Consider the following 26,303-nt stretch of genomic DNA (forward strand, 5'->3'; position numbering starts at 1 on the left):
GTCCACTGGCCAAAATTAACCACATAGCCCCAATCTAATTGCTGGATGGCCCCAATCTAATTGTGGAAAGCTGGATGTTTTCCCATGTATGCAGGAAGGAAAGAATTGGATATGATGAGCTCTAGTCACTGCCACACAAATATTCATTATGCACCTATACTATGTGCTAAATAATGGGCAAGAAAATAGGAATGTAACTGTCAGATAAAATAATCATCTTCCTAATTTCATGGAGTTCATGAGACAATGAGAAGAAAATATAAATATTCCTCTTATATAATAACAAAAGTCAGAGTTATAAGACTCATGTAAAATACAAATCTTATCCAGCATCAAGCTTTACAAATGATTAGCAAAGGTTATAAGAAAGGAACACCAAAAAAATATACCACAGCAATATCTAGCAGACCTAAACTCATCAGATGCAGCCACTTGTTTTCTGCACTATGATGTGTTTTGGTTCTGGAGTGAAGGGTGCTCACTCTGCATGGCTTGAATTAGCAAGGGGAAGCCTCTTAGCGCTATGGTCTCACAGTTTATACATCTTGTTATCTCACAGTCCAGTTCTAGCCATAGGATTAACTTGCATTCATCAGCACATCCGCAGTTCATAAATACATAAATTACAGATATATTTGCAACAAACAAGCCAGGCAGATCAGGTACATTTTGTTAAAAGTATTCTTAGATCAGTAATTAGGAGCTAGTAAATTTCATCAGTCTATATTTGCCAGAAAGTATGGTTGGAGTTAATAGAAAAACTGCCTCTGGCATCTGCAAGGTGGAAAGAATGTGTTACAGACCCACTGTTAACCTTTTCCTTTTCAGCACCTGATCAAACAATTAACAAAATAAAAGTAAACACAACACAGTGGTGAATGACCCAAAGGAAAGTGCACGCTGCTATAAAGTGGGGGACTGACTTGTCGGGGAAGTCAGAGAAGGTCTGTATGAAAAATTATGGTGTTTGAACTGAGAATTAAAGGAAGAGTAAGGGTTAACTAGGTGACAGGGAGACAGAGAAATCTCCAGGCAGAGGAAATAGCATGTGGGTTTGGAAGGAGCAGGCCTGTTTAAGTAACGGAAAGCAGTCAGCGAGACTGGACTATGAGAAACAAGACAGAAAATGGGGGAAAAATTATTTCAGAGAGATCTGAAGGGGCCAAACCATAGGCAGAGCAAGACAGATTAGGGATCTTTATCTCAAAAGCAAATAGAAACATTGCAGTTTTAATGGGGGGTGCCCAGAAATGACATGAGCATGGGAGGTGAGGAGAGAGTGGAAATAAGGAGAAGGGTTAGATAACTACTGTAGATGTCTTAGCAGAGAGATGATGGCATGAATTAGGATTGTCATGTAAGTAGAGGAAAGTGGTTTGACTTAAGAGATGGTTAGGAAGAAAAAGTGACCAGAATTGGTGAGGAATTGGATATGAGGAGTGGGAATGGAGAGGTGTCTGATTTCTCCGTGGATAGCTCCATGACTTGTGTAATTGGGTGATACCATTCCCCACAATAGGAAAAACTAGAAGCAGAACAGGTCTGAGCCACTGTGGGAGAGCACTGAGAACCAAAGGAGCAGATTCTTGGCCTCAGCACTCGAGCATGCTCTAGTTGTGGGTTGGAGTTGGCCCAAAGGCTGCAATGGGAAGCAGATTATGAACCGCATTTTAAACAATGAGTATGCGAAAGGGAATTGAAGGGCAAATTTAAGAACAGCATCCAACAGCCCAAAGGTGAGTGAGAAACATTAAATCAAAGGGTAACTGAAGCATCATTGTTGCATCTTTCGTAGCATTTCTCTTCAAGCGTTTGAGGACTACTGGAAAGAGGAAATGGGAGTAGGAGGATGAAGGCAGAGACGAAGGGAAAGGGAGAGGGAGAGGATAGAATTTTTGCTAAAATTTACATGTAATGAGATAGTCAACAAAGGGGGCAGTCAGATGCACTTGTTTAGTTAAATGGTTCCTTTAAAAATCAATCACAAAGAAAGAGGTAGCTAGGAGCATAAGAAAGAATAGAAAGGTTTTCCCAAGCACACGTCAAAGGCCTGCCATACCTCAGTTCTAACTCCTTAGCTGGTATTTAATAGCTGTGTGATTGTGGGCAAGTTGCTTGTTCAATATGTGCCTCCATCCATTCATCTTTAAAACAGAATTAATAATAGTCGCCCTACCCACATTAAACAAAATAGTGTATGAAGGTACTTTGAGCATTTTAAAGCAGTTTTACATTTATATACACTGTATTATATATGTAATATAATTATAATATTATATTATTACTATTAAATATTATTATTAAATGTCAGAACAAACAGCCGAGGCCCTGAAAAAGCTGAAGGAGTGAATAGACGGGCCTCCAGTGTAAACAGAGACAGGTGAATTCACAGGGGGAAATCTACATAAGGACAAGTAAGGTGAAGTTGAGACCAACTGTTTACATTTGGGGAAGTTTTACTGGAAATGCATATGCCGGAAAACTCAACTTTCAAACAAATAACAATAATTATGGAATTATCTTGCCAAGAATAAAATATTAGAGGAAAGGACCTCCAAGTGTTCTTTCTTTTTCAGTTGTAGTTTTTTTTAAAAGGTGTAAGATCTAGGACAGCACTCTGTTTCCTGTAAATTGTGCAAAGCGAGTGTGTGGTGACCCTTTTTCCCCCTCGGAGTTTAATCTACTGGACATCCCCATGGAGTATGCAGTGATAAAGACATCCACAGCTGATCCTGGAAGTCATTGAAGACGTGAAAGAAAGAACGGTGAGCGTGTCGTGAATGCGTGGCGTAGGTCTTCAAGAAAGGGTGGGGAAGGGCACTTATGCGTGTTCATTTCCTCATTTACAAGATGCATTATTTTTCAGTTTTTAGTATTTCTGAAATTGGGATGCAGCTTATGACTATGTGTACATTTAATGCAATGTTTCTTACACACATATACAACCACCAATAAAACCTGTTGTTAAATTATTGGTACATCTGGCAATGAAGACATATTTTATCATGGAAATACAATATATTAACTTAGAGTGATTACAATTTTTAATGATCTTACCAGTAAAAAACAAAACATCAAATAATTCTTTTGCAAAGATTCTAGCATTTGGGAGGAAATTATCCATTCTTCCTTTATTTATTCAAGAAACTTTATTTAACGCCTACTATGTGCCAGCCCTATCCAAGAAAAACAAGTCCATAGACTCTTGGAGGAGGAGGTGAGGAAGTCATTTTAAGCAGACAGGTCATTACTCCCAGACGGCCCTGGATCAGCTCTCCCACGTCCCAAGGAACTCGCCCAGAAGGCACCTCTCTGCCTTCTCTCTCATTTTCTCCTCCAGTCCTTTAATTCTCCAGACATGGTTCACTTTAAAACCAGCTACCAAAGGTCACAAAATCTCTTGGAGGATACTCTTGACTTACTCTTGCCTAGGGGCAGAGGTCAGTGATTCTGACCCTCCAGTCAGGAATCATGACCTATTAGAGGGTGGCCTTCCATAGGAATAACAATATGCTTTCCAAAGGATCCCCAACCAACTCCTGTAGTCATCAATTCACTGCAATGAAGTGCAAGATTAAGTGTTCAGGAATAGAATCCCCAGGGACCAGCCCTGTAGCCTGGTGGTTAAGTTCAGCAAACTCTGCTTCAGCAGCCCAGGTTTGTGGGTTTGGATCCCAGATGCAGACCTACACCACTCATTAGCCATGCTGTGGTGGTGACCCACATAGAAAATAGAGGAACACTGGCACAGATGTTAGCTCAGGGAAAATCTTCAGCAAAAAAAAATTTAAAAAAAGAATAGAATCCCCAACAGTTACCTCAGATATAAGGAATAAAGTTTGGTTTCCTCATTACGTCTTTTAGGACTCTAAGAAATTAGTATGAAACAACATTCTCAACTCTTCTTCCACTTACTTACTATATAAGTCCATCTAGTCTAGTCAAACTGGTTTAATATCTGGTTGTTATCCTAATACTGCCTAAGGCCATTAATCATTGTATTCTTCTATTTCAAAAAAATGAGAAATAAAGCAAATATAGCTCAGTGCACAAACTACTCATTTACTTTTTACCTAATACGTGTAAATGCATGTCTTCACCACCCATACTAAGGTACAGAATAGTTTCAACACCCCATAAGACTACCTAATCTGCCTTTCCAGTTATCACCAACCTCAGAGATAATTATATCTGTTGTATATTACCATATATTAGTTTTCTATAATATAATTTGACATGATTATCTAATAAGAATGAGACAATGAAAGAGAAGGGTCACATGGAAAGGAAAGCATACAGGAGTTCTTTCTGACTAGGTCCCACTTTCACTAGCCACTCCACTAAATACTAAATACTGTGAACTGAGCCTGGGTTACCGTTTAGCTATTGTGATGACCCAAATTAATAAATATTGAATCCACAGTTTCACTGTTATCTTCATTCCTTTAATTATTTTCCCAGTAGCATCTGTGAAATAAGCTGGCCAACATGTGATCCAGGAAAGAGAAGAAATTTCACACTGACTTAAAGAAAAAGTATCTTATAAAATGCTTCCTTTTATTTAACATGAAAATATGAAGATAGAAAAGTATGTTTAAAGAGATCATTTGAATTTTCTGTTTTAATAGTAATATACTGTGTGCTTTTAAATGATGATACAAACAAGCCTCTAGAATGCTGCTCTGATTTGTGTAACTCCTATAGAGAAGCTTCAGAATGGCATTCCAGCATACTCCCCACAAAATAGCCTTGCACTGAGCCATTGGTCAGGAGACTGAGTCTAATTGTTCAACAAGCAATAGATTTACCTAACCATACTATCACTGAGCTCATGATAATTTGATTTTTATTTAAGGGTATCAGAAGATAATGCATTAAAATCAGATATATTATGTCTATGGCACCCTCTGACTGACCGGTATAGTAATCCATGAAAAAAAGAAAAGAAATGAGGTCAATTTGACAAAACAGTATTACCAAATTTCTACCAAACTTACCTCATGTCTCTTGACAATTAATACATTCATTAGGTGACACCTATATGTAGGGAACCACACTAAACTAGAAATAGGAAACAACTCCAATATAAAGTTAATTATAATCCTCGGCAAGGAAGACAAAAATATGGAGATGGCTACTACCTAGAGTCATGTCAGGATGAAGACGTATTTCTCTATCAAGAGAGACTGTAAGTGGACAGAATGGAAGTTTGGGGCAAATGTGCTGGATGCCCTCACCTAGTAAAATATGATGTAAGATCCCAAGTTAGGAGAGTGAGAGGCAGAAGAGTCATTTTGGCAAAGGTACCAGGGACCATCAAGTATCTCTCAAAACCAAATATCTAGGACTGAAATGTGTCCAAACTTACAAAGCTCCTTCTACTTCTACCACAAACTTTATTCTTGCTAAAGCTCAGAGAGAAAAAAATAGAAGTAACAGCCAAACAAATACCGTCAGAGCCCTGTGTGGAGAAACAAGGAGTCTGATCCCAAGGGGTACCAGACGTAGCACGCAACAACATTCCAAATGTTACAAGTCCTCTTTCTCCCTTGACTGGGAAAGACTTTCTGATTCTTTGCAGAAGAGGACTTCTCACACAAGTCTTCTTTTCCCTTTTGTTGATAGGAAGAAACTTAGAAGTCATCCAATCTCAGTAAATATCAAATCAATCCCTATTAATAGAAAAGCCCAACTCAGCATTGCATTTTCACTGGCCTGAAAAATGACGCTTAGAACAATCTGGCTGGAATTAGAGTTCAGCTTCTTTGTTTGTCTCTAGGTTGAGCAACTGTTAGTCTTGTGATGTCAAGAAAAATTATAATTAAAGCACTGAAGAGGTTAATCCACACCTACTCCTGATGTTTTGAATGCACATTTTAAATGTATTTTGTAAGCATTTGTCAAAGAAATCTGCATACACATCTAGCTCCTTACACATCTCATTTCATCTATTGCTTGATGGAACACTTTATATTTGCTCAGGCATTTTTGCTGTACAGATGGTTCTTCATTCATAATGGAAAGGGAAAAAAAGATTCGCTGGTTTTCTTTTCAACCTATCTTTTCATCTATTTTGTGGATATATAACATTCCCAAGTGATTCAAAGAAGTGGCATTTTTTTGCTCTTTTTCCCCTCTCAGCTGCTAACTTTATTTTTAATGTTTGAGGCAAAGTTATCTCAGTCTTACCCAGTGGAATGGAACTCTCTGGCCTTGACTATTTGAGTCAGTCCAAAATTGCTTCTTGAGAAAATGTTTGCATTTGCCCATAGCCCCGGAGCCTAACTTTATTTGGAAAAGTGGTGATCTTCCTTTCATGTGAAAACTGATACCTCATTATTTCACAAGGCTGTCCATTTGAATTCTAAGCCACTCTTATTTGCTTTTATGAACCACAAACCCAGGAAACATATCATTGGTCCAAATCTGACATCTGAACCTGAACAGATTCAGTCTAATGCCCTTTCCATATACAAATATAATCCTTTAAGGTATCTAAGTGATATGCTTGCTTTTTGTTGTTGTTGCTTTGTTTTGTTTTGATAATGAAAATGTCCAGGGAAAATAGCATTTTCTGTCTAGGGATAGAAGTGCCAGTTCTCTTCTGGTTTTTCATTGAATTGTCTGTATTGACTCAAATTTCCTGTTTGAGAAGTGAGAACATCTACTTCTTCCCAACTCTAGACTTCACAAACAAATACAAGACAAGATGATTATATTTTAAACATCAATTTAGTTCATCAATTCTATAGCAATAAAAATAGTTCACATATTAGGAAATTGGAAGTCTCTGATCAGTCAGGAAAAAAAGATATGTGATTTTATAGGATTCTTGAGAATTCATTTTGTAAGAATGAAGGAACAAGGCACTTTTACTTAAATGTCTAACTTAAATTTCCCCTTCTCTGTGAAGCTTTCCCCTCCCCCAGCTTCCTTCAACCTTCAGTCATTATCTGTTTCCCTGTAATGCTTTGTTTGTGCGATGGCCACAGCCTGAACTTGTGCTTTGGTTCAATGTGTACAAATCTGTCTCCCAGCTAGATGGAGGGCTGCTGGAGGACGAGAACACTAACCATATGTTGTATCCTTGGAGCCAGGAACAAAGTGATGGACCCATAGATATTAATTGACTTGAATTAGAAGTTGAATTAACTCCATTTCCCAAAGACAAGCTGAATAGACTCTATTGATTTGTTCCAAGGTCACAGATGTTGATGGTTTAGAATGAAGCTGATTCAGCTTTCCTGGTCTCCATATCTAGACAGGCTGATTCAATACACACCATTCATGCACTTCATGAAACTATATTCCTAAGAAAATCCATTAAGCTATTATATTCCCAGTATGTATAATATTTGTATTTTACAACTTAAAAATGGAGCACATCGGGGCCGGCCCCATGGCACAGCAGTTAAGTTTGCATGTTCTGCTTCTTGGCAGCCTGGGGTTCGCAGGTTCAGATCCCGGGTGCAGACATGGCACCGCTTGGCAAAAGCCATGCTGTGGTAGGCTTCCCACATATAAAGCAGACGAAGATGGGCACAGATGTTAGCTCAGGGCCAGTCTTCCTCAGCAAAAAGAGGAGGACTGGCAGTAGTTAGCTCAAGGCTGATCTTCCTCCGAAAAAGAAAAAAAAAGAGGTCAAGAAGGATAGGTGGTTTGCTTAAGAAGTATACAGCAAAGACAAATATACAAATAGGTCTTCACTTAAAGTTATATAAGATTTTGTCACAAGAGATGAGCTTTTTTTCTTTGTACTGGTCAAAAACTGTAACTCCTGGGTACCAAATTGCCTGCTCTAAGAAACTGAGAATGGAACTCTGAGAAATATTCTACTATGTTGTCATGAACACAATAATAATAATAACAATAACAATATGATGATTATGATGATGATAATGATGGTAGTAACGATGATGATGATTTAGTTTTCCTTACTAGTAGTTGCATCCCTTTGCTTTCAAGTATGGGAAAATCCTAAAAAATAAAGTGTAGGAGCAGTTGAGAACATGAAGTTGATTCCAATCTGCTCATTAGTTAAGGAGATAGAGGAAATCATTAAATTCTATCCTTTAATTTTACTGATTAGGAAACTGAAGCTCAGAAGAGATGAAAGGCCACTTAATTGGACACAGAGTTTCAAAGCATCCTGCTTCCATACACTTTAGGATTCAGTACAAGTTTCTCCAGGATTATGTACAAGTTTCTCATGTGTTCAATGTCCTTTAAAATAACTGGCCCTATGGGGCTCAGTCCCTAAATCAACAGGGATAGTGAGAGAGAATAAGACAGAAGTGGTTTGACACCACTGAAATCCATGCCTCGGTTGATTGTTTCCTTGGCTCTGCTTGGCAGCTATATGGACCTTGTGAGGTAAGCACACTCATTTCTCTTCAGAAGGGCAGAGAATGTAGGCGTCTGCAAATCAACTCCCTGGAGGGATGAAAAGGCATAGTTGAAACACCCAAGGGCTACAGATCTCATGTGCCTCATATCTTATTGCTTATATGTTTCTTTAGATGAATTCAGAATTTTGTTGGGTATCATTAAAATCCAGAAAATCTTTGATCACCCAGTGGTACCAGTGTCTTTCAACAATGTCTTAAGCTTAGATTTTGTGAGATTGGTATCAGTAATCTGACACAAAAATATCTATTTTTGCCCTTTGGATATATTTTTTGTTCCTTTTGTTTATTATTAAACTACTCTAGGATAACAGAATTAGCTTGCTTTATTTTTATAAGCCTATAGTGATCTCTTTGCCCAACTAGGAAAATCCAAGAAAATATCCAGGTAATTAAAAGGTATGACTCATGATCTAAAAATTGTATGAATGGCTAGGTATTTCTAGGATTCTGCTGAAAATGACTCATAAGGAAAATGTGTGGCCATTCATGTACACATCTGAAAGCAATTTTGATAAAATCTGTTCCCTTATCCAAGAGACAATGTGCTCTGGGAACCCTGGGCTGCCGAGAAGCGGAACGTGCGAACTTAACCTCTGCATCACCGGGCCAGTCCCAGTTCTTGACCTCTTTTATGACTTAAAACTTAAGATAATGGTTATTACATATATATGGTAATAACGATAATAATGATGAAAATTTTTAATAATTGGTAATGGGCATTTCATATATTTTCACTCAATTTAAATTTCTCCATGTATAATCTTTTACATTCTCTCTCAATTGTAACGCTTTACATAAAGGAGGGAATTCTAGGCCTGTTTCCAGGCTTCACTGCTATACGCCAGATGCCAAAAACACACACACTAGAGTTCTCTGGAACTCTCTGAAGAGGCCATACGGAGTATTAGTGATTCTTTTCCCTGTGTTCTTTGTAGGAGGTAGTCCATCTATTATTGTTGTATTTGAGTTTTAGCTCAAGTTTGTATAGATTTTTAAAATATTTTAGATACAAATACGAGAAGTCATATTATAAGAAAGGGTTACACAACTCCCTTCTGTTATTCCAGCTATTGAATCGAATGCTGCCAGCTAATGTAACACATAACATAAACACGATTTCCTTAGTCATTTACAGCAAGATTTTCATAGTGACGTGAAAGTTATCTTTCTAAAATGCAAATCTGATCATGATGCTGCCTTCTCTAAAACACTTCAGCTACATCTTACACCTCATTGTTGAAGTTAAAACTCCTTAGCATGAAATATAAGAACCTCTGTTATTTGCCCCTGCTTATTGCCACATCCTGCGTTTCTTCTCTGTCTTATAGCTGAGGCTGCAGCTTACTAAACTACTTGCAGTTTTCAAAACATGCCGTACTCTCAACATCCATTCTCACCTCTATTCATGTTGCTTGGGATGCCTGGAGATTCCACTTCCACCTCTTCACTGACCTAAATGAATCAGAGGTCACACATCTGGAAATGTCAACCATCCAGAATATTGACTAGACTCTGGGATGAAATTTAAATAGGTCCCCAAATAAGCTAAAATCTATGTTACAAAGACCAAAGAGACACTAACTTAGAGCCTGCTAACTCTAACTTCAGACAAGAACTATTATCTGGTTCTATGTTTATAACAGATTAGAAATAGCAACCTCAAAAAAGAAGTGAGGGGCCGGCTCCGTGGCGAGTGGTTAAGTTCGCACGCTCCGCTGCGGCGGCCCAGGGTTCGATCCTGGGCGTGGACATGGCACAGCTCGTCAGGCCACATTGAGGCGGGGTCCCACATCCCACAACTAGAAGGACCTGCAACTAAGATATACAACTGTGTACAGGGGGGTTTGGGGAGATAAAGCAGAAAAAAGAAAAAAAAAGAATTGAGCTAATAGAGAAGCCCTGGTTATCAGCAAGAGCCGAAATATGAAAAGCTGGACAACAGCAAAGGAAGAGACAGGAAAAAAATCTAAAAACTTTTACAAAAGTTCACAATATAGAGCAATCTACATCATTCAGAAATAGTTGAATTATCTTTAGAGTATACTTAGTATACATTGGTAGGAAATTTTATAAGACATTTTATAAAGACTATGATAAAATGTTTAAAAACCATGAAAGGGATGGTATATAAAGAATAGGACTTTAAACAGATTAAACCTATGTGGAATAATTGCATAATTCTAGATAAGCATAGTATTACTTTATTTGGAAGTCTTGACATAGAAGAATAAAGCTGTTCTCTACATTAGGGAAGATTCTAAATCAACAATGACCATATGGTTCTTTCTTAATTGTAGTGAATTTTGACAATACCTTTTCAAAGGAAAAATGAATATTTGTATGTCATTAGGTTTTTATCCTCAGCTATACCAATTCACGATATTTCTATTTAAAGAGAGTCATAGGTGCAGGTCTCCATATATGATAGCAGTTTCAGTTTGTTTAAGGTATATTCTAAAATATTACCATAGATATTTTATGCTGTAAATACTTGTAAGGCTGGTGAAAGCAAGAAAACCAGGAGACAGGGTCTTCTCAGGTGTCCTGGTAGATATCAGAGTCCACGTGGTTGTAAGAATGCATGAAAATTAACTTGATTGAAGGAAATAGTAGCCCAGAAGAACATTCCATGCCTCAGCATAGTTCCTATGCAAAATTTAAGAAAAGAGACATTTGCTTTCATTAGTGCACATTTCTGTAAAAAAAATCCACAGGGTGTTTCACATTGTGTCACAAGAAAAGGAGAAAATGTTCTCAATGACGAAGGGTCACTTTTTCTCTTAGCCTTAACTAGATATTCCTCATGGGACAAAGGATATCACTACTCATTTCCTTCTGAGCCATAACTAGAAAAGCCCTTTCATTTTACTGCCTATTATCAAGTAGGGGTAAAAAGTGAGTTTCCTCTACATATTTCTGATTCACATTCTCCTTTTTCATTTCTCCTTTATAACCTGCTTACACATCACATAGTCTGTGATTTAAGGTTCTTCTTGCAGTTCCTTTTTTAGCATCCCCCCTAAAAAGATACCATTTTGTCTGTCTTTTTATATACATAATAAAATATATGCATTGAAAAAGAGTGAAAACACATATTCTCTGTAGCAACTTGCTATTTCTCTTCCTAAAAGAATGAATCTTTTTAAAAAATTAATTGAGTATTAAAATGCAAACATATCTAGTACATGTCTGGGAAATTTATAATAAATTCAGAAAATAATCTTCTTACAATAAGTCCTCAGTCAATAGCCTAACGTCATCTGTGCCTTTACTAATAATCCCCACAGCTGTGTGATGCTGAGAGTTGGGAGTCTCACTGCATATAAGCAACGCTGAAGTAACTGCGCCTGAGGTAAGGTGGTTCAAAACGGACCCTGAATCTGTACGGGGAGTCTGCTTTTCAAAACTATCTTCACAATCTAAATGGCATCTGGGAGGAAAAGTTTCCTTGGACAAATTGCAGCCTTTTGTAAGAACACTCTCTAAATGTGGTTCTGTTGGAGATAGAGGCCAAAGACTCAAGTTTGATTCCAGGGCCTATCACTTAACCTTACAAATTGTGTGACCACGAGCTATTTACTTAACTTTTCTGTGTTTCAGCGTCCTCATTGGTAAAGCACGTATGATAATAGTACCTACACCTCATAGGTAGGTACTATGGGCATGTTAAGGCACTTAGTAGAAATGCCTGGCATACAGTTAATGCTTGATAAACTAGGTTTTTTCTCTCATTAAGGCAAGGAGTTATGTAGAAAAGAAGGCATTGATAAAATTAAAAATCCCTTGTGGAATCCATTTTCATTACCTTTAGGTGATAACATTAGAGAGTACACAATAATATCATTCCTCTCCTCAGCCATATATGGTTTCATCAGCATCATTTCAGGAAGATGTCTGGATATTTTTCATTTTTTTAAGCCAAGTAAGGATTACAAAACAAAATATTTGAGTTCCAGAAATGTCGTCGCTAATGGAAGGCTATCGGATGCTTTGGGCCACTCTGAGAAGAGCTGCTTTCTAGCTATTACTCTCCTGAGACCAACGCCACACCAAGAATACAGAGAGAACCACGATGTAAACACAGAAGTCAGTTATCAGTTCTGTGTAGTTTCCTTTCAGCAAAAATTAGTACTTTTGGCTTGTTCTTCCTTGTGAAAAGCAGCACCAAAGAAAGGATGGAAGAGTTTCAAAGATTTGATTAGTTTTGTGGAGTAAAGAGATAACTGAAGTGAATAAAATGATTAGTATGGGACAAAAAGGAACACGTTAACTCAGTTTGGATTCTAAATCAGATTTTTGAGGTCACCTGACTTAACTCAATGAAAACCCTCTTCATTCAAAATCCTTTACAGCAAATAATACGTGAAATGTGAATAATCATAAAACAAAGCAAGACAAAAACTGGGATGTTGGGAGGACATATTCAAAAGTATTGGCAAACGGAAGTTGTGCTCCCCCGAGAAATAAAATGTTAATAAATATGAACAACAGAGTGTGGGCTGGGGAAATAAACACCACACCTCTTTAAATTGGCCAGGGCAGAATAAAACAACAGTGCATGACTCTGCTCTGCTCATAGCCGTCTTCTCTCTCTTGACCAATGAAAGTCTTGAGTTTTTATTTCAATGATTTAAGATTTGAATTTCCTCTTTACATTTTCTAAAGAATAAAACAGTAAATATCACTATTTTGGAATGCTGTGGTTTAGTTTATCAAAAGAGAGGACAGGGCAAGGGGATGGGAACTAATATGGATAATTTTAACTCTATGTGCTGCACACAGAGATAACCCTTTTTGATTCGTTACTTTGCTAAGTATTTTACATGAATTATCTTGTTAATCCTTATAATAATCCAATAAAGTCTTTTTTTTTGCTATTTTATAAATAAGGAAATATTCTCAGAGGTTACGTAATTTGTCAAAATAAACGCAGTAGGTTGTAGGAGGCAGAGGCCAACCCAGATCAACGTGCCTGTGAACGTTTGCTCACTGCAGTTCACCATATTGCACAGTCAGCCAGAGAGACTCTGGATAAACTCTTCCAGAGTCTGATTCCTGGAAAGACGTAATGGCTAGCTCTCTAAAGAAGGCTGCCCTCCTTCTAGGGGGGAGGCATTGACCATTCTAGGCAACAATGGTGGGCAGTAAGCCTCTGCTCAAGGCTTACTTCCTCCTTTTATGAGGACTGAATTATTCTCCTGGTTCAACCTAAGAAGCCTAAAACCAAATGCATTGCTTCATTGAGCAGAAGATCAGTAATGAGCATGTGAAAGGATTCTTGGCAGAGAGGATTAAAAAGTAAATAGCTTGTTTGGAAAGAGTATTTGAGCTTTAAAATGGAATGGAAATTATACTTTTATTAAGTGGAGGAATGTAAATTTTGGCACATAAACTTCTTGCTCAAGAAAGAATTTATCAATCCATGTTCTGAGTTGTAAATAATTAAGCCAGATTCTTCCCGGAACCCAGAGCCCTTTTTGTTAGTGAAAACCCAGAGGCCTTTTTGTTGGAAAGCACTCCGAACTTTGCTGTTCCATTCTTTTCATCAGCACTGACAATGGCTGAGAAGAGACTAAGATAACAATGGACAATGGGACTTAGCTAGGTTCTCACATTATTCATTTTAACATTTTGTTCCAGCTCAAGTTCCAACTCTGTTGTGTCTCATCCCCAATCTCCTCTTCTAGACTGGGTATGAACCTCACCATCTAGCTCTTCACCACAGAAACTTATATGGATTAGTAATTATCTTATGTACTTTACTTTTTATATCTCAACTACATTGTTAACTCCTCAAGGCCCAGGATCAGGGCATACATGTTTTTTCAATCTTGGGATGGAATGACATAGTGTAAAAGTATTTTACATGCCATAAACCAAAACAAAGCGTTTGGTATCCTAAGCTTTCACAAGCCTAGCACGGTTCTGGGCATACAGAATCACAGCATCTTATCACAGCAATGAAAAGAGCTGAGCCATTTCATATTTGCTGGGCACTGTTCTAAGGGCTATGTTTGTATTACTTTATTCAGTTCTCACAAGCACCCTGTAAGGAAGGGAGGACAGTCTGCCCCAGTTTGATCTCAGAACCTACTTCCTTAAGGCTGCTATTTTGCCACCTACTGAAAGGACCCAGAGCTGGGAAGAATTTCAAGTCTTTAATTTACAGTTAGAAGAGGTGAGGACCAGAGAGGTAACTGGCTTGCCTGTGGTTAAATTACTATTAAATGGCAGAACTGAGCTAAAACCCAGTTTTCTGGTCCTGAGCTCAGAATTCTTTCACTACAACATACCTGCCTGTATGGGAGGTAATCTATATATGTAATTTGTGTGCAATTTTAATGTTTTAGAGGAAAATTGTAGTAATCTCCAAGTTTCTCGGTCCCTTGCATACTTAGTTCATGGCACATGCGTTATCCTTCATAAAATATTAATACATAATAACTAATTATTTTAAAGGTAGCATCCTTACTACTTAATGTTGAAGGAAAGCATATTTCTCAACTACAAAGTGGAGAGGTTAGCTTAGAGTAGTGAGTGATTTGAGATTCTGCTTGATGAGGAATTTCAAGAAAGATTCTGCTTCATAAGGATTTTTCCTAGCAGAAAAAGAAAGGTTTCAGGGGATTTTTGATTTAATTTTTAATGTATTTTTACTAACCAAGCATTTCAAACACAAAGAGAAGTGTAGAACATATTTTTCATGTAAGCATACATATGCAGAAATAACTAGATTAAACATACGTCAATATTTTGCTGCATATGGTTGAAAATTCCATTTAGAAAAAATAATGTAAGAGGAATGCTCATGTCCCACTACTCATCTGTTTCTTCCTCTCTCTAAATGTGATCACTCTCCTGAAATTGCCATGTGTTTCCCCTATGCATGTCTTCTATACTTTTGCGACATATGTGTGCATGTAATCATAGATAATATACAATAATTTTCTATATTTAAAAATGTATATGAAGGGCTAAATATTGTATGAGTCCTTTTCCGCCTTACTTTATTCACTCAACATTATGTTTTTGTTTCAGCTTTTAGTTAGAAAGTGTTGTCTTTAAGTATATAAATGATATCCTTGGTGTTAAGGCACATGACAAGTATGAGCATAAGATATGATTATGGAGGAAAAACATACTTAAATAGCAGATCCTGGTAAGGCAAAGGCATGTACCATAAATCACATATTTTGTAATCTTTAATGTAGGTGGTATACTTCTTAAATAAAGGTGAGAAATTGACATCATAAAACTGGAGCACAGATAGAACAATATCAAGTATTACACTCAGAGAAACAAGCTGGAAAACCTCACAAGAGAATCTAGGATATGGGGGAACCACCAAAGAAGTGCAGTGAATTCCAGGTGCTCTCGGCCCTGAGTCCTGCTCAGCCCTTCCTTACCAGCCTGTGCCCCTTCAATACTCGTGCCCAGCCTCATCTCCTGTGCTTACAAAGGCTCTTTATCCTCTCTCAGCCTACTTCTGAGGTTAAGCCCTGACAGGAGATGCCAGGGGAACGTCCTCTTCTTCCTTTCCCTTGAAACCTTGCAGCCCAATAAAAATCTCCTAACAAGCCCTCCACCTGTCTCAGGAGCTCTGTTGCAAACGTCCTCCCTTTGACAAATTATCTTGCACTTCTTACTTGTTGCATTATTCATGCTTTTAGTCCCAGAAAACTCCTCAAGGCATTTTATTCTTTTTGGCACAAATTTCTCATTTTCCGTATCAGTTGTTGCGTGGCTAAAGCATAAGCAATTATAAGTAATTTTAAAATTACTTATTAAAATGGCTTCTCCAGTGATATTTCTCTAGGACTCTACAGTCATACCATATAAAATGTATGATACTGATTTTATAAATAGGTAAAAAGATTAATAAGAAAGTCTGAAAGTTAGAGGGACCAATAAGAGTGTTGGTCTCTAACTCACCCAAATACTAGATAAATGCCGGAAGTACCACCACAAGGGCCAACTACCTACAAAGTAATGTTTGGCTTGTGTATGTCACTCAATAGTTTACAAAGCACATTTGTTTACATTACCTTATTGATGTTCCCAACAGTGAGAGGTTAAAAAAAGAGTCATATTTAAAGCTTCAGACTACTCTTCCTTCTATTTGCCTCTGTCTCCACATATATTGCTCATCACAGAGCACCCAGACAAAAAGCTGGATAGAGGCTTGCCTTTTGAAATGCCAAATCAAGGGGAAACACGTGGCACACCTGAGAAAAATGAGCGTTATGAAAACAGTCTTCTCTAGAGGGGCCTGCTTACCCTCTGATAAGGTCCACTTGGCTGCTGACGTTTTGATGAAATATTGAAATTAGGGATAATCAACCTAGATATTTGCTATAATATCTGGACAGTTTTATAATTCTGAACTGCATTAGGAGAAAAAAAGATTAGGTGAGAATGTCCTAATCTACACTTGGGACTGACGATTCTGTTTGTGCTCCTGTAACCCCAGCCATATGTCCCTGATAGAAGGAGTCGAACATGGGGTGGCCCATAATAATTGTTCTGTCTCTTAGCCACATACACACACTGGCACCTGGAGAATGTTCTCTTGCTCCGCAAAAAGCTTAGATGTGCCTGGGATTTGGACATGTCTTCTCTAGTCTATTTAACTCGTCTCTTGAATGCCATACACAGCAATGTTATGGTCTTAATTGTGTCCCCCCCAAATTCATAGGTTGAAGTCCCAACCCCTCATACCTCAGAAGGTAATTGCTTTTGGAGAGAAGTCTTTAAAGAGGTAATTAAGTTAAAATGAGGCCCTGAGTGTGGGGCCCCAAATCCAATATGACTGGTATCCTTATAAGAATAGGAAGTGATACCAAGAGTATTAGAGGGATGACCATGTGAAGAGGCAGCAAGAGGGTGGTCATCTGCAAGCCAATGAGAGAGTACTCAGGAAAAACGAACCCTGCTGGCACCTTGATCTTGGGATTCCAGCCTCCAGAACTGTGAAAAAATAAATTTCTGTTGTTTAAGCCACCCAGTCTGTGGTATTTTGTTATGGCAGCCCCAACTAACTAATATAATGGCAAAGAACATGACTCCTGGATACTTCAAGGGCACCCAATGGCCTACTCTGCAATCACAAGAAAGTATCACTTGGGGTCTTGAGCTCTCAACACCCTCATCCAAAGACCCTCAGTCTTTGTGATTTATCCGCCACTAAGACCATGTCTCCTCTTTTGTTTGGCTTTGCACATGGCTTGTTAGTCATCTTTGATACCAGACTTGAGAAGAAAAAGTTCTGCGTTGTCTGGTCTCAGGGCATACCACCTAAAGGTAATCAGATGTTTTCCTCGAAAAGTAACCCTCTGTCATCAGATCTTCTATGTTTCATTGTGCAGAATATGTCTATCAGTTTTTTCACTGTGATTTTCACTGATAAAACAACCCTCCTTTATTATTTAAACTTTGATATACAACACATTCAAGAAGTTTCTTGAATTGGTTTTGGGGAGGTTTAGAAAATTCATCCTACCACATTCACAGTAGTATACAGTTAAATTTGGCATAAAATTATATCCTTGCAACTGCTTATATCTGGTATTTGAAATTACTTTGCAGTTTCAAATTCCTCCTTATTAAGATGCTAGTAATAACAAGTAACCAAGGTAAGTTTCTGTTTTCATCCTACCTGAATTCCTCTTCATCTGGCTTCTGTTTTCCATGCTGTTCTTTTCTCTTTGGGAATTGATCCCTTCTCTGTGTCTGGATCCTCACTTCTCAATCTCAGCTTATACAGTTCCCCAAAACATATACAAGAACAACATTTAGCAATAGATGTCTATAGGAATTTTCATCTTGTAAAACCACTGCTACCTATATATTTATTGCCCTGGAAATGATACCTGCCTGTTTTTCAACTGAGCAACACTTCTCACTGAACTGGGCACTTGTGCCTTTCTCTCCATCATGTTGGGAGGAATGGAGGATCATTATAAACTCTTCATGGGAAGAGCCATTTCCAAATGGTATCTGAACTGAAAGCTGATCTCATGGTGGCAGGGGTGATATTTACAATATTTAATAGCAAGTAAGGTAATAGCACAGACCAATCAATAATGATACTTAATGTTATGTAGCAGTAATGAAGCATCTTCAAAATGATCATAAAAAAGGCCCAAAGGAACGTTAAAGTTCATCAGATATCTTCCTGTAGTCCTTGGCTTTGTTAGAAGCATAATTCCACACTTGAGAAGTGCAGGATCATGTCAGAACTATAGTAACCCTGTGCCCCATTGGACTGGTACCCTTTGTGATATTCCTGACACTGCTGGCATCAGTTCTCCATCACAGACTTATATAGCTTCATGAGGCTCTTCATGAAACTCTTGTCTTGTTCCTGCCTGTTAAGTAGATGAATCTTAATCTACTAAGACAAAGGTTGGTCAACTAGGACCCCACCCATTCATTCACTTATTCCACAAAAGTTAACTGAATTCCAAATATGGACCAGGCACTAAATTTATTTTAAAAATTTAATGAGTAAATGAAACATTATGAATAGGTTTATGAGTGAATGAATGACTAAAGCCATTTGTTCGCTAATTCTCTTTGTAGCACAAATATAAACTATTCTCAAAATAAAAGGCCTTAACACAGAATACAAAGTGGGCAGGAAACCTGCTCCCAATCCAGAGACAGGGAGAACAGAGAAGGGATATTTATATCCAAGATATCACTGATAAGACAGTGTTTCAGACACAGAAGCTGTCACTACTTGGAAGAGGAAGAAAAAAAATGTTACTAATTCATAATGGTGGCAACTTGTAAGGCTACTTGGCTCTATCAGAAATATTTGTATATACTCTTCTATTTTCAAGTTAATCTTGATTAGGAATCTATCAGTCTGTTATAACTTACCACAACCCTGAAGAGGTATATGTCATTCCATTTTACATATAAAGAAACTGATTACTTTGTAGCTTGCTTATTTCTCAGGTCTTCAGTTGCAGATTATTGGTTTAGTTCATTTAATTTTGCTGTATTTGGGCCTGAGCCTGGGACCACAACTCATCAATCTAACACAAGAAGAGTCAAGTCATAAGCCTATGAAGCCTCATTTCCTTATCTGCAGAGTACAAGCTGAATTAATGGGACTGTGTTGTCCACAATTAGAGAAGCAGTTGTTTTGTTCACTCATTCTGGAACTTCCTTTAGAATATGAAAGTCTTGAAGACAGGAATTATGGTCACATTCACATTTGCCTGACACATGATAGGTGCTAAACAAGTGTTCTAAATGGCCGACTGGCTGAATCAGTGTGCTCTGGACAGACCTCATTGAGACCATTGGATTTAGTACTGGGCACATATTTGAAGAGGAGCATGGACAAACCTCAGTGAAAGTGAAAAATGCAGGGAAGAATCTGGAAACTCTTCATGTGAAATGAAGGAACTTGGGGTGTGTAGCCTAAGAAAGAAATGTGCTAAAATACAGGGAATAAAGGTTGTCTCAAATGTCTGAAAAAAACAGGTGTAAAATGGTGTTGGTGGAATAGGTTCCTCCCACTGACTGCAAGATCCATGACAGCAGGGAATATGCCTTATTTATCATTTTCTCCTCAGCACTTTGCCACAGATCAGGCACTCGATAAGTATGTATTAAATGACGAAGAAATGAAGGAATGAATTCATTAATGAGCTTCAAAAGGTAGGTATATGCTCAAGTACAGGCAGACCTTCATAAAAGGAGAAATGATAAAAAACGGAATGACCTGCCTTTCTGAGTGGTGAGTTTTCCAGTATTTAGGCTGTTGAAATAAAATCTGGATGATCATATGGAGGGTTTCTTTCAGTTGTAAGATTTTCTGATCTATGCACTGGACTTTCAATGAATTACTATATATTTTCTGAGTCAATTGGTTCTGAAAATAATACTGAATATGAATGTGACTGATATTCACCCACATTGCTTCACCAGTGAGTTTATCCAATCATCTTGCAAATCATGGTATTGATCCAGGGGACACCAGACAAGAAGCTTAGAGACAGGAATCCAATCCATCATTGCTGCCAAAAGAAAGACACAATGACAATAACAAGACTTCAAAGTACATATTTTATTAGACCATTTTTTCATAAAGCACTTCAAACAATGAAAATAAAGTTGAAATAAACAATGAAATAAACAATGAAACAATGAAATAAAATTGTTTATAAAAATAGACAAAAACATTAAAAATCTATTGCATTACAGATTTCTGTTTAAAAATTGCTACAGCATGTGGTCTGACTGGAATGGGCCATTTGATGTAATCCTATATATGATATAGTTTTAGGTAGTCCTTTCACAGACATGCTTTGATTATCTACAATTTTATTTGTTAAGAGTGTTTTACAGAGATATATTATATCAACCCCGTTGCTCCAGGGAATTTCCAATTACCTTATCCAATATCCAAAAAGTATTTATTTTTTACCTCCCAATCATTAAAATATTTATATCTTTTTCTAAAGAGAGGACCAACTGTCAAACTCACATCCTCACAGTTAATTATAACTGGGCCTCTCTCAAGGTCTTTTCCTGTACAAAGCACTCAGTCATGGAATTATTTCTACTTGAACACTGTTTAGTCAGGGTTGTAGTTTTTCTAAGACTTTTTTAAACACTGGAATGTTTTGGAAACACAATCTCCTTTATTAATGTAAGAGCCCTGCCCGTAAACTTGAGTTAATTCTGTTGAGTCAGGACTTACTGATAGATTCCTGAATTTACCCAGAGCTTTAAATGTTGTATTCCAAGTGCCCTTTGCCCCAAAGGAATCAAAGAGTGCATTAATACAGTTGTCACTGTAATATTTAATAAGGATCCTTGAGTAAGATTTTAGAAACTTTCCGTCTGAAGGTGTTTTTCGCTCCTAAATAATATAGAAGTTATCAATATACAAATAGGGCTGAGAAGGCAGGAAAGCTGGTCGATTGTGCTTACTCTGCATTCCCAGTACATAGAAAAATGGAATTTAGGAAGTAATTTAAGTTTTTTAAGAATTTAAGAAATTCTTAAGATGTGTTTTTTCTGCTATGTCAATAATTATTTGTTTGCATGCTTACCTCCTCCACTAGATAGAAAATGATGTAAGAATGCCAAGATTTTCTTTATTTATGTCTCACACCACTCACGGTACTTTAGACATGATAGACAATGAACATTGTTTCCTCAGAAGTGTTACTTCATATATTGTTCTAAGAATAATAGGTCTACTTCCATTATTTTGCCAATGAGAAAAAAGAAGAGGAGTAAAAAGAGGAAGAGGAGACGGGTGAGTGGAAGAGGAAGAGAAGGAAAAAGTAGCAGATGAGACTGACATTGAGTGGGTTGTCATAATCAAAGCAATAAATTCCCATTTAAATTTTTTTGGATCATTGATGACACATAGGGTGCCTGACTTGGCACAAATTAGTGTCCCTTAAATGATAATTGATGGGTTGGTTGATAACTGTATCCATGTTAAGTCACTGTCATATTGTAAGCAATCCTGAGAAGGATCTTCAAAGACCCATGGCAAAGATCACAAAGTTAGACAGGTAAAAGCTTTTCACACCTTCCCCATGTTTTAAACTTAATGTGCAGATGAATATGCCTAATACTGACCTTCACAAACCAAAATAAGCACTTTGACAAATAACCTTTCCATAAACTGGCCAGTAAAGTCACAAATTGGCCTGACCACTGTATTTTTTTTGACTGAATTAAGTTAATAATTCAGTGTTTTATAGTCAGAGAAACTGGTGATTGAGTAACAGACTTACAGATATCCCTGCAAAGACTATCCACAACAGAGCCCCATGAGTTTTATTGGGTCTAGTCCTCAGCCACAATTTTAATCAACAAGGTTTGCTCTCAGTATCTCTCTCTTATCAACTTTTGCACCTTGTATTCACTTTAAGTTTTGCCCTTTTCTCAAAACAGTCTGTCTCCAAGTCCGTGACACATTCTTGGTACTTTTCAGGGCTTTCTTCATCTATAAAAACATCTCATGTCCCCTGGCTAACACAGGTTTAATTATTGTGGTTATTTGAACTATGGTGTAAAATGCCTGATAATGATTTACGGAGTCTTATACTTCCCAGGTGCCACTTTCATTTTTAACAGTGTCTTTCAGTGTTTTGTACCTGGGGTGACCAACTGTCTCAGTGTGCTTGGGACTCTCCTGGTTTCAGCAACGAAAATCCCAAGTCTCAGGAAACCCCTCAGTCCTAGGCAAGCCTGGAAAGTTTGTTCACCTTAGTGGCACTGAAAGGAATCTGTACAAAATGACAAATTGGGAAGAGTTTTTAGCCTTCTCTCTCAAATTGCAGTTCCCAGTTGGAGATTTTTCTGCCTTTTCTCTCAAACTCCTTTTCTGGAGGATCTACTTGGCCTCTTCAGGAGTTCAGCATGTCCTGTCTTTCTTCCCCACCCACCACACTCTTCAAGACAAATTTCCTAGATTTGCTCAGTGTGTTTTCTGGGTGATCTAAGCCTTCCGTTATTTTAGTTTGCTCAATAAGAGATGTGTGCCTTCCCAGGCATCTCAGTTTCCACCAAACAAAATAAACAAAGAGGTCCAGATTCATGTCATAGTCCCCACCCATGACTCAGTCTGTTCTTAGACTGTCTTCATAGTTCCCCACCTGTGGAAAGAACATTCTTTATCTGCAGCACTCAGACCCTATAGTGACAACAAAGAAAACTCAAAGGAAACGATCTGCAAGTATGTATTATCTATTTTTCATGAGTTCTAATAAGCTGACTCTGATGACATGTCTTGCCTGAGGTATAAGGACAATGTCGTGAAAGAGTTCCCTCTGTCTAGGTCTGCCATCTCTCTACAATGTTGCTCATTTTGTGGCTCTGGGACTCTCATCATTTCTCAGGCATCTATGATTTGCCTGTGATAGAGAAACAAGGAAGCAAAACTTTAAAAAGCTCATTGCAGGACTGTTTAAAATGAATTTGAACAAAGTTGTTAATTTTAGTAAATAAAAAACAAAAATTGACTACATCATTTTTGTTATGGGCTAAATTGTACCCCTCCAAATTCATACGTTGAAGTTCTAACCCCCACTCTCCAAAAATGTGATAGTATTTGGAGACAAGGTCTTTCAAGAGGTAATTAAATTAAAATGAGGGCACCAGGGTGGGCCTTAATCCAATATAACTGCTGTCCTTAAAAGAAGAGTAGATTGTGACACAGACACATGCACTGACATAGGGAGAAGATAGCCATCTACGAGCCAGGAGACAGGCCTAGAATGGATCCTTCCCTCACGACCCTCAGAAGACACCAACTCTGCCAAAACTTTGATCTTGGACTTCTAGCCTCCAGAGTTATGAGAAAATAAATTTTTGTTGTTTAATCACTCATCTGCGGCACTTTGTTATGGGAGCCCTAGCAAACTATTAAAATTTTCTAGTAGAGAAAAAGAGAATATGCTAAGTGGTCAAAATAGAGCTCTCATTAAAGACAGATTTAGAGCCTTGCTCGAGGCAGGAACCCAGGGTGGGTGGATTAATTGCTTGCATTGGGTTTGCAGCTCTCACATCGAAACTTGGAGCCTTATCCATAAGCACACAGTAATCTTCTTAGCAATCAAAATGAAAATAAATACAAATGTTCTCTAAGAGTGTGAAAGGAGGACTTTAGACATTTTTTTCCAAACTATCAGTGAACCTCTTGACAACAGCTTTAGGAATGTAACGTCAAGTGCTCTCTCCTCGTCTTCTCAGAAATAACCTTGATCACTAATCTCTTATCTTGCCACCACCCACAGCATTCCACTCCACCCTGAAAAACATGACAATATGGTATTCCTCTCCAGGCAGGGTAAATTGCAAATATAAGTGAACACATATTAAATAGGAACTATGTATTAAGAAAGAAAATACTTATGGGTTCTTAACAATGAACAGGGTGAATTGTATGATAGGTGAATTATATCTTAATAAAGCTGTTATATATGTCAAACAAACATACACACCACCTTTGTCAGTGTATCTCTTTCATTTTGCCCTATTTTTCACTGATGTCTTAGAATCATCTAATTCACTTTGTTCATATTGCTGTTCCAGTTTCCCCTTGAGCAGCATTGAGAGGTTATTACTGATTCCAAAGAGGAGATAAAAGTCTCCAATGAAAAGTCAGATGGCTGAGAAAGATAGAAATACCACTGACCTTGGACTTGCTTCCATAATTTTATTCAGAGAACGTTCAAAGGATTTTGCCATGCTGTTTTTCACTGGCAGGTGATGCCACTGGATCCTAACTTTACAATTTTTTCAATCAGTCATTCTAGGAACTCCTCCTCTATCCCTTTCTCCCAGTCAGCTTCTTGCTGGCAGCAGGTGAGGTGCATCTAGTAGGTTATTGGTCCTGCTTGAGAGTGAGCAATTAAGAGTAATAGGAGATCTCACCTGGACCTCCTAGGCCAGGTGAATCAGTAGTCTTGATGGGCTTTTAGGTGACTCTGTCATGTCATCAGCAATATATAAAGTAGTATGCAGTTAGATATTGCTGGTGAGATTCCATTTACTTAGCATTTTATTTAGTGCAGAATTTTATAGAAGCAGGCCCATTGCCCAGTCTCATGAGAAGGAGTCAGATGACTAGCTTCTTTTTTTTTTTTTTAATTGTTTTTTTAAGGAAGATTAGCCCTGAGCTAACTACTGCCAATCCTCCTCTTTTTGCTGAGGAAGACTGGCCCTGAAGTAACATCCATGCCCATCTTTCTCTACTTTATACATGGGATGCCTACCACACCATGGCTTTTGCCAAGCGGTGCCACGTCCGCACCCGGGATCTGAACTGGCAAACCCCCAGGCCACCGAGAAGTGGAACGTGTGAACTTAACCAGTGCGCAGGGCCGGCCCCCTAGCTTCTACACTTGAGGGAGAAAGGTTTCCTGGTATAGGAAATAGTGCTTAAGTTCATCTCACCTCACATTTTTTAGTGGAAAATTGCTGTTGGCCTCCCCAACATCCAACTCCTCCCATTTCCAGGAACAGATCTCAATTTCACCTCGTGATCAATGACTCCCAAACCCTATGGTCTGGATGGAATGTCATTGGTCAACCCAGGTCTGGCCAATCAAGGGAACACTGGCTACAACCCTCAGTGATTGCCTGAGGGATGAGCACAAAACAAACTGGTCCAAGCAGAGGGATTCTTGTGGGGTTATCAGGAAATATTCTGAACACACTTTCTTTACTTTCCACCATGATGTAAGGTGACTGGATGAGCATTGAGTATGTATTTCCTGGCAGTAAAAGCGTATAGCTTCCTCCCATAGACTGGATTTTTCTACTATGCTAAGAAGGAGTGTATTAGCTAATTCTATTATGCCATTTAAACTGATATATGTAAGGGCAACATTACACCAAACTTGCTGATCCCAAATTCTGCTTAAAAGACTCAGCTTGGTAGAACCAGTTTAAATAGAACCAGTAATTTCATCATGACTAAGTTTTGATTTTCAACTACTAGTCATATTTATATGAATATGTTAAATATCCCAGTACATTCTAAGGGTTTAAGTGTGAACTTAAATATTAGGAACATTTAAAATCTGCTTCCAGGCACAAAAGGACAGTCTCAAATATTTCTAAGAATAGAAAAAGAAAGTCACAGATCCTCCTAGTCACCCACAGAAGACCAATTAAAAAGGAAATTATGGAGGAGGATGAGATATGATACATGAATGCCAAACTGAGGTTGTTCAGCTCACCCCCCTTGTGAGAGTCTCCATCCGTTTAATGTGGAACTACTCATTGGAAAGAGAACGTCAGGCTACCTTATTACCAGTGCCTGTAATCACGTTGTAACTCTCCAATGAAAGTGAGGCAGATAGATAGTTGTATTGATCACATTAAAAACATTTTTTTTCAGTGGGGAAA

General features: G+C 38.0%; 1 protein-coding gene and 1 long non-coding RNA gene across 2 annotated transcripts in view; both read right to left on the reverse strand.

The window, feature by feature from the left end:
* Nucleotides 1-6,424: 6,424 nt before the first annotated feature.
* LOC106824336 (uncharacterized) lies at nucleotides 6,425-10,212 on the reverse strand. The gene is made up of 3 exons (XR_006531460.2): nucleotides 10,067-10,212; nucleotides 9,806-9,860; nucleotides 6,425-8,433 (listed from the first exon to the last, which is right to left on the reverse strand). It is a non-coding gene; the product is annotated as an uncharacterized lncRNA (long non-coding RNA).
* Nucleotides 10,213-20,307: 10,095 nt separating this feature from the next.
* MACC1 (MET transcriptional regulator MACC1) overlaps nucleotides 20,308-26,303 on the reverse strand; it is a 73,982-nt gene continuing 67,986 nt past the window's right edge. Inside the window, exon 6 of the mRNA XM_070509969.1 lies at nucleotides 20,308-20,440. Coding sequence (XP_070366070.1) covers nucleotides 20,435-20,440 — 6 coding nt within the window. The 3' untranslated portion in view covers nucleotides 20,308-20,434. The remainder of the gene's footprint in view (nucleotides 20,441-26,303) is intronic.

This window comes from Equus asinus, chromosome 1 (genome assembly GCF_041296235.1).
Source record: "Equus asinus isolate D_3611 breed Donkey chromosome 1, EquAss-T2T_v2, whole genome shotgun sequence".
NCBI lineage: Eukaryota > Metazoa > Chordata > Mammalia > Perissodactyla > Equidae > Equus > Equus asinus.